The 12,996-nt window shown below is 45.4% G+C and overlaps 1 protein-coding gene across 4 annotated transcripts in view; it reads right to left on the minus strand.

Moving 5' to 3' along the window:
- TBC1D5 (TBC1 domain family member 5) overlaps window positions 1-12,996 on the minus strand; it is a 518,872-nt gene that overhangs the window by 102,346 nt on the left and 403,530 nt on the right. For all 4 annotated transcript variants that reach the window (XM_030550915.1, XM_030550913.1, XM_030550914.1 and 1 more), the window contains one exon: window positions 1,874-2,133. In XM_030550915.1, the coding sequence (XP_030406775.1) occupies window positions 1,874-2,133 (260 nt within the window). The remainder of the gene's footprint in view (window positions 1-1,873; window positions 2,134-12,996) is intronic.

The raw sequence follows: 12,996 nt of genomic DNA on the forward strand, positions 1-12,996 counted from the left end.
ATCTCTCTGCTCTGACTGACCCCCACAAATCTCTGTTCTCACTGGTTACTGTATTTAGAGGCTGTTTTTACAACATGATGGCTAACATGTGACAGGTAGCATGTTGTAAAATCCTAGTAGACAGGGAAACCTTTGGGTTCACCTAAATCTAGATAGAACTACAACTTGCTGTCAGTTGTCATGATGTAAAAACTCACCTTTTTCCTAGTGTAGACATATCTAGTGTTCTCAGCTCGTTCACTCCTTTTTTCTGAAGCAGACAACCTCCAAAATTTACAAGGACCTCACTTTATTACCACCCTGCCCCACAAAAAATAGGGACAAAGAAAACGGGGCTGTGAAATTGCTGAAGAGGAATATTATTTTTAAAAAGATCAAAAATCATTGGAATTGTTTCTCTTCAGTCCCCAATCTGCTTACACTGAAGTGACTAGGAGTTTTATCAAAGATTCAATAGGAGCACGATTGGGTTGTCTGACATTTCTACCTGTGAGTCAGATGGGGCCCTGCTTCAACAGAGAGCCATTAAGGAACTAATTGATTTCCAGTTTCTCCTTCAGCCCACTTACAACTACCACTATGCAAGGAACGTCACTTTTACAGATTGTAGAGCCTTGCTGGGGCAGTTTCTGCAGTGCCCCAAGTCTGAGTTGGCGTTGCTAAGGAACGACTTAGCTGGACTTCAGCCAGGCACCTAGAAAAGTGTTTCAAATTACTCTATACATGTGTAGGAAAAGGAGGGCTACTGTGACTGTCCTTTTGGGTTCTGCTCAACCAATAGCCACTGGCCACATGATGCCTGATAAGAAGCTAGAGTTGGCCCATCAGGACCCTTGATATGGCAGGTAAGAAGGAGGAGGAAATTTGGGTCCTAGATGTGCAAAGTATTATTTTTGTATTATTATTTTCCTCCCCATATATTTTCAGCTCTGACCAAAAAGTAACTTCCTGCTGTGTGCTTACTGTGGGGCTCAGGAGAACCGTCAGCCTTCAAGCTCATAATCCACTAGAAGATGCTTGGAGGTAGACAGAAATGAATACACAGAGTCTACATACTCCTTCCTTATAAAGAATAATGTTACCTCTTTGGTGATCATTAGCCCAAGAAGCATAAGTCTGTCACCTGTACAGTTCACTGTACTGTGGTTGAGGTTTAGATCACCCACTATTTATTTTACTGACTGTAAAAAAAAAAAAATGAATTGAGAAATGTAGGAAATAGAATCATTTTAAGCCTCAAGAAAAAAGTCAGTATTTCTTAAAAGGAGTAGTGGCTCCCTCCAGGTGTAATGCCAATTGTCAAAAGCAAATATGTTTTATGCTATTAACTGTAATCAAAATCAGACACCAGCATTCTGAATGGAATAAGATATGGATCAATCACAGAACATTTTACAGTGACATTATGTTCCTTCATAAGTACTCAGCTAGTACTGTTACGTAAGAGCTTTATGCCTGATAGCCATTTCCTCAACTAGCCCAAAATGTAACATTATCCATTTAAGAGGGAAGAAAATAACATCTAAAGGGGCAGCTAAGATTTTGTGTTAGGTTGTTTTATCCACTATTTCTTCCCTGAACATTTTTTGTTCATTTTAAAAGATAGAAAAATCCTATTTGTATGTTCTCTACAGCCACAATTTCTAAACTGAATCACATTAAGGTGCAAACATACCACAGTACATAGAAAATATGTCTAAGTTTAGCAGCAAGTTGACTATTCAGTTTCAGCAATGTTAATCTATAGAAATACCAGATAAAATCAATATAAAAAATTTCTCCCTCTTGGGCTAATTTTTGACCACAAGATTCCTTTTGAGATTTGTGGAATTCCATGCCGCACCTAGAGTCTTTTCTTATGTCTCATTTTTACCTTTGCTCAGCTGAACTGGCATGCTTTCCGATTTCATCATTCTCTGCTGTTGCTGCTGCGCCTGCAGGTGTTGGTGCTGGAGGGGCTCCACAATAGTCCTGATGGGCATTACAGCAGAAGGAAAGCTGCTGCTGCTAGCGCTAATAGCTGGGCCTGCAGGACTACCTGAAGCCATAGCTGGGGCAATCAGCTTTCGACCAAAATTAAGCAAGCTATTGGAGACTTTATTAATGTTCAGTGGAGCAACCTTTGCACTGGCACTGAAAAATAAAATGGAAATGAAAATATCACGATCATTAGTAATTTATAGAGCATTACAAATATATACAGTGTTTTTCAAAGAGTGGAAAAAATCTTCTAAGGCACAAAGACATTACACATATAGAATTTCACATGCACACATGAATTTGTGCATAAATCCAAATACAGTGTCAACAGGGGGCAAATGCTGAGAATGTTGCAAAGTGGGTGATCATGATGGAGTTTAATATAACTGAAAGCTTTATACTGAAAAGAGTATTTATACTCTGTTGTATTCCCATCCATATTGAATGCTGTAATATGTTGACAAAAGCACTACTGCTACATTATGGAGCAAGGATAGTTTGTGCATTTTTATGGCATCCACTGACTCTTAGTAAAACCAGGCCACATATAAACTGTGGTACAAACAATGTTTTTTTTTGGAATGGCGCTTCGAAAAAGTTAGACTACCGTATGGCATGTGCATTCTATTCTGATTATTCTGTGTTGTTCTTTTGCTCCTCCATTTGCGTTACGCAGTGTGCTCTCATACTGGCTAATCCAGCTAAGCGTTACTTCAGTTAAAGAATATGGTTATCAACAGCTTTGGGCTTGATCATTCCACCTCATGAGCTGCCCAGAAAAGAATATTGTAATAATGAAGTGGCAAGCTCTGTATCCCTTCTTTCTGTGAGTGAAGGAATGTTATTCCACGGTCCTTGTAAATGCAAACAAAGAAAGCTACCATATTGCCAGCCAATTTTTCACACAGTTTGAGAATTGCTGTTTTACCTATTTGAGGAAAACTTCACCCCAAGTATGAATGGGAAATTGAAATGCTCCATTCAATGAAAACATTAGATTTTGGCAAATGCTGTGCAATTTGAACTCATTCTAAGAAGCTACAATTCATGGAAATTAAGGTATAGCATAGGAGTATTTGTGGCACTTTAGAGACTAACAAATTTATTTGAGTATAAGCTTTCGTGGACTACAGCCCACTTCATCAGATGCATGCAGTGGAAAATATAGTTGGAAGAGATATTATATATCTACATACACACATACATACACACACACATACATACATACACACACACACACACACACACACACAGAGAACATGAAACAATGGGTGTTACCATACACACTCTAATGAGAGTGATAAGTTAAGGTGAGCTATTACCAGCAGGAGAGAAAAAAATGTTTTGTAGTGGTAATCAAAATGGCCCATTTGCAGCAGTTGACAAGAAGGTGTGAGGAACAGTGTGTGTGAGGGGGAAATAAACATGGGTCCTTTGTAACTCCACAATTTAAGTGCATTATGCCATTGTGGATACTCTTTTTCCTCTGTTTCCCAGGAATTCTCTCTCTTTTTCATGGATAGAAATTGTTTACTTTTTTTCTTTGGAAGAATAAAGACCAAGAACATGACCCTGATCAGGCATGAAGTGAATAGTTGTATGGCACTTTGATTAATTTTAAATGCACGGAACAACTTTTTTAAATAAAGTGTATGATATTACTAGTCATTTTAAAGGTAATTAGGCTGGCTGCCAACAGAACTAAAAAAATTATTATAGTGCACTGGGAAAATGAGATGACCAACCAAAGTACCAAGCAGCAAAGAATCCTGTGGCACCTTATAGACTAACAGACGTTTTGGAGTATGAGCTTTCGTGGGTGAATACCCACTTTCTCAGATGCACCAGTATTCACCCACGAAAGCTCATGCTCCAAAACGTCTGTTAGTCTATAAGGTGCCACAGGATTCTTTGCTGCTTTTACAGATCCAAACTAACACGGCTACCCCTCTGATACAAAGTACCAAGGGAAGTCTATGAAGTCACAGAGCATATACTTATCTGGTGAACAGTCTAGGCAATACACAAACAACCTCTGTTTAAGCGTTAGGTTGGGAAGTCTGTCTATATTATAATGTGTAATGACCCATCCACTTTCAGTCTTTATTCAAGCCTAATTTAATGGTGTCCATTTTGCAAATTAATTCCAGTTCAGCAATCTCTCATTGGGGTCTGTTTTTGCTCCTGTTCTTATTGCGCATACAGACTAGCACGGCTACTACGCTGAAGGTATAGTATGTTATCCTTCGGAATCATATTGACAATTGACATTCGTTTTCTTTTGCTCCTACCCCATATTAAACTCAGCTTGGTTATTTGAGGTGTATACAAGGCTAAGTACACCTGTACCCCGATATAACGTGACCTGATTGAACACAGGTTCACATACAACATGGTAAAGCTCTGACATGCTGCTCAGAGCAGCGTGTTAAGGGTCCAGGCTGGGGCCGAGGGGTTCGATAAGGGGTACAAGGTCTCGGGGGTGGTCAGGGGCTCCCCCCCTCAGGGTCTGGTGGGAGGGCACTTTTGAGGGCCCCGCAGTCCCAGAGTGGCAGGGGGGATTAGTGGGGGGCTGGGAGCAGCCTGCTCTGCTTCCCTTGCCCCGTCCCCGGCCGTGTTGCTCGTGGGAGGGGGCTTGGAGGAAGGTGGAAGCGGCGCAGCCCAGCCACAGCCCACTCCTCCAGCTCCGAGCCCCAGCACTCCACTTCCCGCCACAGGTGAGTACGGGCGGCATCCTTTCCCCAACCTCCCTGCACTCACCTGAGGCAGGAAGCGGAGCGATGTGGCCCCAGCCCGCTCCGCTTTCCTTGCCCTGGCCCCAGCTGTGGCACTGGGGGGCGGCTGGGGAAAGGTTCTGCACTCACCTGCCTGGCGGGAAGTGGAGCGCCATGGCTGGGAGCTGGTGGAGTGGAGCTGGCTGGGGGGCTGGGCTGGGCTGTTCCACTTCCCACTGCCGGTGAGTGCAGAGGTGGAGAGGTGGGGGACGTGAGCTGGTTTTCCCCAACCTTCCCGCACTCACCGGCAGTGGGAAGCGCAGCGCCGCGGCTGGAAGGTGACGGAGTGGAGTGGGCTGGGGCTGGGCTGCTCTGCTTCCTGCTGCTGCCGGTGAGTGCCTGTAAGGGGGTGGGGTGGATAGGGGTCGGAGCAGTCAGGGGACGGGGGGTCCTGGGGGTGATTAGGGATGGGGGTCTCTGGAAGGGGCAGTCAGGGTACAAGGAACGGGGGGGGGGGGCAAAGCAAGTTCGATATAGCACGGTCTCACCTATAAAGCGGTGAGTTTTTTTGTCTCCCGAGGACAGTGTTATATCGGGGTAGAGGTGTATTTGCCACAGAGGATCCGGACTGAATAATGATTTCAGGATTGGATCTATATATCATAATGTAATCCTTATTATTGTTCTCTTTTGTTTTCAACTATAGTGGCTATTTTAATGCACTTAAGTTATTTGCCTCATTAATAATAAGGAAATTTGTTCAGGGCACACACTGGTGGCTAAGTGCATTGAGAGTATTAAGGCTCAGAGCATAAGTCTTGACTCTGATATATTTGGTACACTTTCTGACTTCAGTGCTCTGAATGCATTTAGTACTGAGACCAGGCTTTAGACTATACATCCTCATCAACTTGAAGCAATTATTTGTATTACCATCGTACCTAGGAGCCCTAGTCATGAACCAGGACCCCACAGTTCTACTGGCTATACAGTTGTTATAACCTTAGTCCCAGATTTAGACCTTAGCGTCCGAAATATGGGGGTTAGCATGAAAACCTCCAAGCTTAGTTACCAGCTTGGACCTGGTACTTGCTGCCACCACCCAAAAAATTAGAGTGTTTTGGGGCACTCTGGTCCCCCTGAAAAACCTTCCCTGGGGACCCCAAGACCCAAATCCCTTGAGTCTCACAACAAAGGGAAATAATCCTTTTTCCCTTCCCCCCTCCAGATGCTCCTGGAGAGATACACAGACACAAGCTCTGTGAATCCAAACCGAGGGACTTGCCCTCTCCGTTTCCAATCCTGGACACAAAAAGTACTTTCCTATTCCCCCAGAGGGAATGCAAAATCAGGCTAGCCAATTCAACACACACACATCTCCCCTGACTTCTTCCTCCCACCAATTCCCTGGTGAGTACAGACTCAATTTCCCTGAAGTAAAGAAAAACTTCAACAGGTCTTAAAAGAAAGCTTTATATAAAAAGAAAGAAAAAATACAAATGATCTCTCTGTATTCAGATAACACAATACAGGGCAATTTCTTAAAAGAATATTGAATAAACAGCCTTATTCAAAAAGAATACAAATCAAAGCACTCCAGCACTTATATTCATGCAAATACCAAAGAAAAGAAACCATATAACTTACTATCTGATCTCTTTGTCCTTACACTTAGAAACAGAAGATTAGAAAATAGAACTACTTCTCCAAAGCTCAGAGACAGCAGGCAGACAGACAAAAGACTCAGACACACAATTCCCTCCACCCAAAGTTGAAAAAATCCGGTTTCCTGATTGGTTCTCTGGTCAGGTGTTTCAGGTGAAAGAGACATTAACCCTTAGCTATCTGTTTATGACACGCCCCCCAAATTGCAGACAGTGGGGAAGCTCACTGGCGGCAATTTCCTTCTAGAACTTGAAAATAACCAGGGTAATACAACACATGCACCTTTACATATACCACTAAGTACATAACTAACAGACTTTTATATTTTAAGAACACTTTTTAACTACTGGATTCTGGGAAACTCTCACGGGAGAGTGCATCAGCAACTTTGTTAGAAGCTCCTGTGATGTGTTGGAGAGCTAAACTCCAACGAAGAAGTTTCTTGTTGTTCCCCTTGGCAGTATGAAGCCACTTTAGTGCAGCATGGTCAGTTTGTAGTTGGAACCGCCGTCCCCAAACATATGGGCGTAGCTTTTCCAGGGCGTACACAATGGCATAGCATTCCTTTTCACTGACTGACCAGTGACTTTCCCTCTCAGACAGTTTTTTGCTGAGGAACACGACAGGATGGAAGTTGTGATCTGTTGCTTCCTGCATGAGTACTGCTCCTATACCATGCTCAGATGCATCCGTGGTTACTAGGAATGGCTTGTCAAAGTCCGGGGCCCTGAGCACAGGGTCCGACATGAGCGTTGCCTTAAGCTGGGTAAAGGCTTTTTGACACTCATCAGTCCACTTAACGGCATTTGGCTGGGTGTTTTTGGTTAGGTCGGTCAATGGGGCAGCGATTTGGCTGTAGTGTGGTACAAATCGCCTGTAGTATCCGGCCAAGCCTAAGAAGGATTGGACCTGTTTCTTTGACCTTGGGACAGGCCACTTTTGGATAGCATCCACCTTGGCCTGTAGGGGGTTTATGGTTCCTCGACCCACCTGGTGCCCCAGGTAAGTCACTCTGTTTTGGCCTATTTGACACTTTTTGGCCTTAACAGTTAGTCCTGCCTGCCTGATGCGCTCAAAGACCTTTTCCAGGTGGAGTAGGTGTTCGGGCCAGGAGTCGGAAAAAATGGCCACATCATCGAGGTAGGCAACTGCAAATTCTCCCAGTCCAGCTAGTAGACCATCTACCAGCCTCTGGAAGGTGGCGGGTGCATTTCGAAGGCCGAAAGGAAGGACATTGAATTCATACACCCCCGCATGGGTGACGAATGCTGACCTCTCCTTGGCAGGTTCATCTAGCGGTACTTGCCAGTACCCCTTGGTTAAGTCTATTGTAGAGATGAACTGGGCACGTCCCAACTTCTCCAATAGCTCATCGGTGCGTGGCATTGGATAGTTGTCCGGACGAGTTACCGCATTTAGCTTACGGTAGTCCACGCAAAAGCGTATTTCCCCATCTGGTTTGGGTACCAGAACCACTGGAGATGCCCATGCACTGGTCGATGGGCGGATTATACCCATCTGTAGCATGTTTTGGATCTCCCGTTCTATAGCAGCTTGGGCATGAGGAGACACTCGGTAGGGTGGGGTTCTGATTGGGTGAGCATTACCTGTATCAATGGAGTGGTATGCCCGTTCAGTTCGTCCTGGGGTGGCTGAGAACAATGGGGTGAAGCTAGTGCACAGCTCCTTGATTTGTTGCCGCTGCAGACGTTCCAGGGTGGTTGAGAGGTTCACCTCTTCCACGCCACCGTCTTTTTTTCCGTCGTAGTAGACACCGTCAGGCCACTCAGCATCATCTCCCTGGACTGTAAACTGACAAACCTGTAAGTCTCTGGAATAGAAAGGCTTGAGAGAATTAACATGGTACACTTTAGGCTTTAGTGGGGAATTGGGAAATGCTATGAGGTAGTTTACATTTCCCAGGCGCTCTTGGACCGTGAATGGCCCTTCCCATGATGCTTCCATCTTATGGGCCTGTTGCGCCTTCAAGACCATAACCTGGTCTCCTACCTTGAAGGAACGTTCTCTGGCATGTCTGTCATACCAGGCCTTTTGCTCTTCCTGAGCATCCTTTAGGTTCTCTCTAGCAAGGGCTAAAGAGTGTTGGAGGGTGCTTTGTAGGTTGCTTACAAAGTCCAGAATGTTAGTTCCTGGAGAAGGCGTAAACCCCTCCCATTGCTGCTTCACCAACTGTAATGGCCCCTTAACCTCGTGACCATATACAAGTTCAAATGGTGAAAACCCTAAACTGGGATGTGGTACAGCCCTGTAGGCAAACAGCAACTGCTGCAACACTAGGTCCCAATTATTGGAGAATTCGTTGATGAATTTTCGTATCATGGCCCCCAAAGTTCCATTGAACCTTTCCACCAGGCCATTGGTTTGATGGTGGTACGGGGTGGCAACCAAGTGATTCACCCCATGAGTTTCCCACAGTTTTTCCATGGTCCCTGCCAGGAAATTAGACCCTGAATCTGTAAGGATGTCAGAGGGCCAACCTACCCTGGCAAAGATGTCTGTTAGGGCCAGGCACACAGTGTTAGCTCTGGTGTTGCCTAGAGCTACTGCTTCTGGCCATCGGGTAGCAAAGTCCACTAAAGTCAGTACGTACTGCTTTCCTCTGGGCGTCTTTTTTGGGAAAGGGCCCAGAATATCCACAGCTACTCGCTGAAATGGGACCTCAATTATGGGGAGTGGCTGGAGAGGGGCCTTGACCTGGTCTTGAGGCTTTCCCACTCTTTGGCATACCTCACAAGACCGGACATACTTGGCAACGTCCTTGCCCATCCCCTCCCAGTGGAAGGACTTCCCCAACCGGTCCTTGGTTCTGTTCACCCCAGCATGGCCACTGGGATGATCATGGGCTAAGCTTAAGAGCTTCCCCCGGTACTTAGTTGGAACCACCAACTGTTTTTGTGGCTGCCATTCTTCCCGGTGTCCACCAGAAAGAATTTCCTTGTATAAAAGTCCTTGGTCTATAACAAACCGGGATCGATTAGAAGAGCTGAGAGGCGGTGGGGCGCTCCGTGCCGCCGCCCAAGCTTTCTGAAGGCTGTCATCTGCTCCCTGCTCAGCCTGGAACTGTTCCCTTGAGGCTGGGGTCACCAGTTCTTCCTCAGACTGTGGACTTGGGCTTGGTCCCTCTGGAAGCAATGTAGGTGATGGGTTTGTTTCCGTTGCTGGTGAACCGCTCTCCGCTGGTGCACCTGAGGGTATTTGAGGCTCTGGCTGAGCCTTTTGGGTATGGCTGTCTGTTGTTTCTGCCAGTTCTGGCTCGCTGGCGCCCACTGGCGTTAAGTTTGAAGATGTGGTTGCACTTGCTGGTGCTGGTTGCTGTTCCAGTTCCGGGCCTGGGACTGGAGATGCTGTGGCTGTTTCAGTGGTAGGCATGGAATCCGGGTCCACTACCTTTGTCTGGGTCTCTGGTAACACAGACGGGGCCTCTGTGGACGGCTCAGGAACAGGAATGGGTCTGGAAGCTTGCCTGGTTTGGCTACGGGTAACCATTCCCACTCTCTTGGCCCGCCTCACCTGGTTGGCCAAGTCTTCCCCCAGTAGCATGGGGATAGGATAATTGTCATAGACTGCAAAAGTCCACATTCCTGACCAGCCTTTGTACTGGACAGGCAGTTGAGCTGTAGGCAAGTCTACAGCTTGTGACATGAAGGGGTAAATTGTAACTTTGGCCTTTGGGTTGATGAATTTGGGGTCAACGAAGGATTGGTGGATAGCTGACACTTGTGCCCCCGTGTCTCTCCACGCAGTAACCTTCTTTCTGCCCACTCTCAAATTTTCCCTTCGCTCCACGGGTATTTGAGAGGCATCTGGGCCTGGGGATCTTTGGTGTGATGGAGGTGTAATGAATTGTACTCGCATGGTGTTCTTGGGACAGTTGGCCTTGATATGTCCCAGTTCATTACACTTAAAGCATCTTCCATCTGATGGGTCACTGGGCCGAGGTGAGTTACTGGAGACTGGTGAGGTTGAAGAGTAGGGTATCTGTGGCTTTACTTGGGTGGTGTGTGGGGTCTTTGGCTGTCCTCGGTTGTAGGGTTTATGATCTGTGTGCCCCCTGTGGTAATCGTTCCCCTTGACAGTAGCTTTCTTGCTTTCTGCCAGTTCCATCCATTTGGCTCCAATCTCCCCCGCCTCAGCGATATCTTTGGGATTTCTATCTTGTATGTACCGTGTGATGTCTTCAGGAACACCATCCAAGAACTGCTCCATTTGTATGAGGAGGTTCAGTTCTTCCAAGGTTTGAATGTTGTTTCCTGTTAGCCAGGCCTCATAGTTTTTTGCAATGTAGTAGGCGTGTTTGGGAAATGACACCTCTGGTTTCCACTTTTGGGTTCTGAAGCGCCGACGGGCATGATCTGGGGTTATCCCCATTCTGTATCTGGCCTTGGTTTGAAAAAGTTTATAGTCATTCATTTGCCGCTTAGGCATTTCAGCTGCCACCTCTGCTAAAGGACCACTGAGGTGTGGCCTTAATTCTACCATGTACTGGTCTTCGGGGATGCTGTACCCAAGACAGGCTCTTTCAAAATTTTCCAAGAAGGCCTCGGTGTCATCACCTGCCTTGTAGGTGGGAAATTTTCTGTGCTGTGGAGCAATAATTGGTGCCGGGTTGTTAGGGGTGGCTGGCACATGCAGCCCAGATTTTGCCAACTCCAGTTCATGTTTTCTCTGTTTTTCCTTCTCTTCATTTTCTTTTTCCATTTGTTTTTGTTGGTTTTCCATGTCTCGGCGGTGGGCCGCCTCATCTTCTGCTTGTTTCCTTCGGTAGGCCACCTCTTCTTCTTCTAGTTTTCTTTTGTGTGCTGCCTCTTGGGTTGCCTGTTCTCTTTGGAAGGCTGCCAGTTTCATGTTTTCTTCCTTTTCTTTTATCTCCATCTGTCGCCTGTGTTCAGCTTCTTTGAATTGATCTTCAGCCTCCATTTTTGTCCTGGTAGACATGGTTCCTGTTTTCTTGTGTTGGGGTGCCCTCCGGTGTTTATCTTCTGAACTGCAGGCTCTGTTCCCTCCTGGAGTCTGCCTAGCAACAGTGCTTTTTTCCCTTTCTCTCTCTAGCTAATGTTCAATGAAGGGAAACCAGAAAAACCACTTTATTTGCATGCATATAAGTGCTGGTACTTGCCTCCTAATGGGAGGGCTATTGCATGACAAAAGACTGGTGATAGCCCTTAACGACTTCTTGCTTAACATGCAAGGCACAAACTGCTAGAGAGAGCAGAAAAAAAAAATTCTCTCTGGTTCCCTTTTAAAACCAAACTGTTTCTCTCTGCTAAAAAGCCCTTAGCAGAGAAAAGAAAAATATAATATTCCTACTGGCTTCTGGATTCTGTCTAGATCCCACCTACTGCCACCATGTTATAACCTTAGTACCAGATTTGGACCTTAGCGTCCGAAATATGGGGGTTAGCATGAAAACCTCCAAGCTTAGTTACCAGCTTGGACCTGGTACTTGCTGCCACCACCCAAAAAATTAGAGTGTTTTGGGGCACTCTGGTCCCCCTGAAAAACCTTCCCTGGGGACCCCAAGACCCAAATCCCTTGAGTCTCACAACAAAGGGAAATAATCCTTTTTCCCTTCCCCCCTCCAGATGCTCCTGGAGAGATACACAGACACAAGCTCTGTGAATCCAAACCGAGGGACTTGCCCTCTCCGTTTCCAATCCTGGACACAAAAAGTACTTTCCTATTCCCCCAGAGGGAATGCAAAATCAGGCTAGCCAATTCAACACACACACATCTCCCCTGACTTCTTCCTCCCACCAATTCCCTGGTGAGTACAGACTCAATTTCCCTGAAGTAAAGAAAAACTTCAACAGGTCTTAAAAGAAAGCTTTATATAAAAAGAAAGAAAAAATACAAATGATCTCTCTGTATTCAGATAACACAATACAGGGCAATTTCTTAAAAGAATATTGAATAAACAGCCTTATTCAAAAAGAATACAAATCAAAGCACTCCAGCACTTATATTCATGCAAATACCAAAGAAAAGAAACCATATAACTTACTATCTGATCTCTTTGTCCTTACACTTAGAAACAGAAGATTAGAAAATAGAACTACTTCTCCAAAGCTCAGAGACAGCAGGCAGACAGACAAAAGACTCAGACACACAATTCCCTCCACCCAAAGTTGAAAAAATCCGGTTTCCTGATTGGTTCTCTGGTCAGGTGTTTCAGGTGAAAGAGACATTAACCCTTAGCTATCTGTTTATGACAACAGTGTCTTGGAAGGAGAATGATAGGCTATAGTATGTCCTGGAATCATGGATATGACTTATCTATGTTGACTACCAGGCCTGGAATTTCTGGAGATCTTGACTGATCATGTACAGTAACTGAATTGGCAGAGACCATAAGTGCTAGCAGGGAAGTGAAGCCTTGCTCTCTGGTAGGCTGTGAAAGGAACAAAGGCACTGATGCTCTGACATAATCCAGTTAACACCAGAACATGAAAATTAGATGGTGATGCAGGAGAAATATTTATTTAGAATTTTCGGGGAGGAGTAGGAGAGGGGCAGGTTGAATGTGCCTTTAACTTACCAAAACAACAAAAAAAAAAACCCCAAACCACTCAACTCAGACCCAGAGGTCTGCAATGTTGTTGGAGAACTTTTTTTTTTA

This window comes from Gopherus evgoodei, chromosome 2 (assembly GCF_007399415.2).
Source record: "Gopherus evgoodei ecotype Sinaloan lineage chromosome 2, rGopEvg1_v1.p, whole genome shotgun sequence".
Lineage (NCBI taxonomy): Eukaryota > Metazoa > Chordata > Testudines > Testudinidae > Gopherus > Gopherus evgoodei.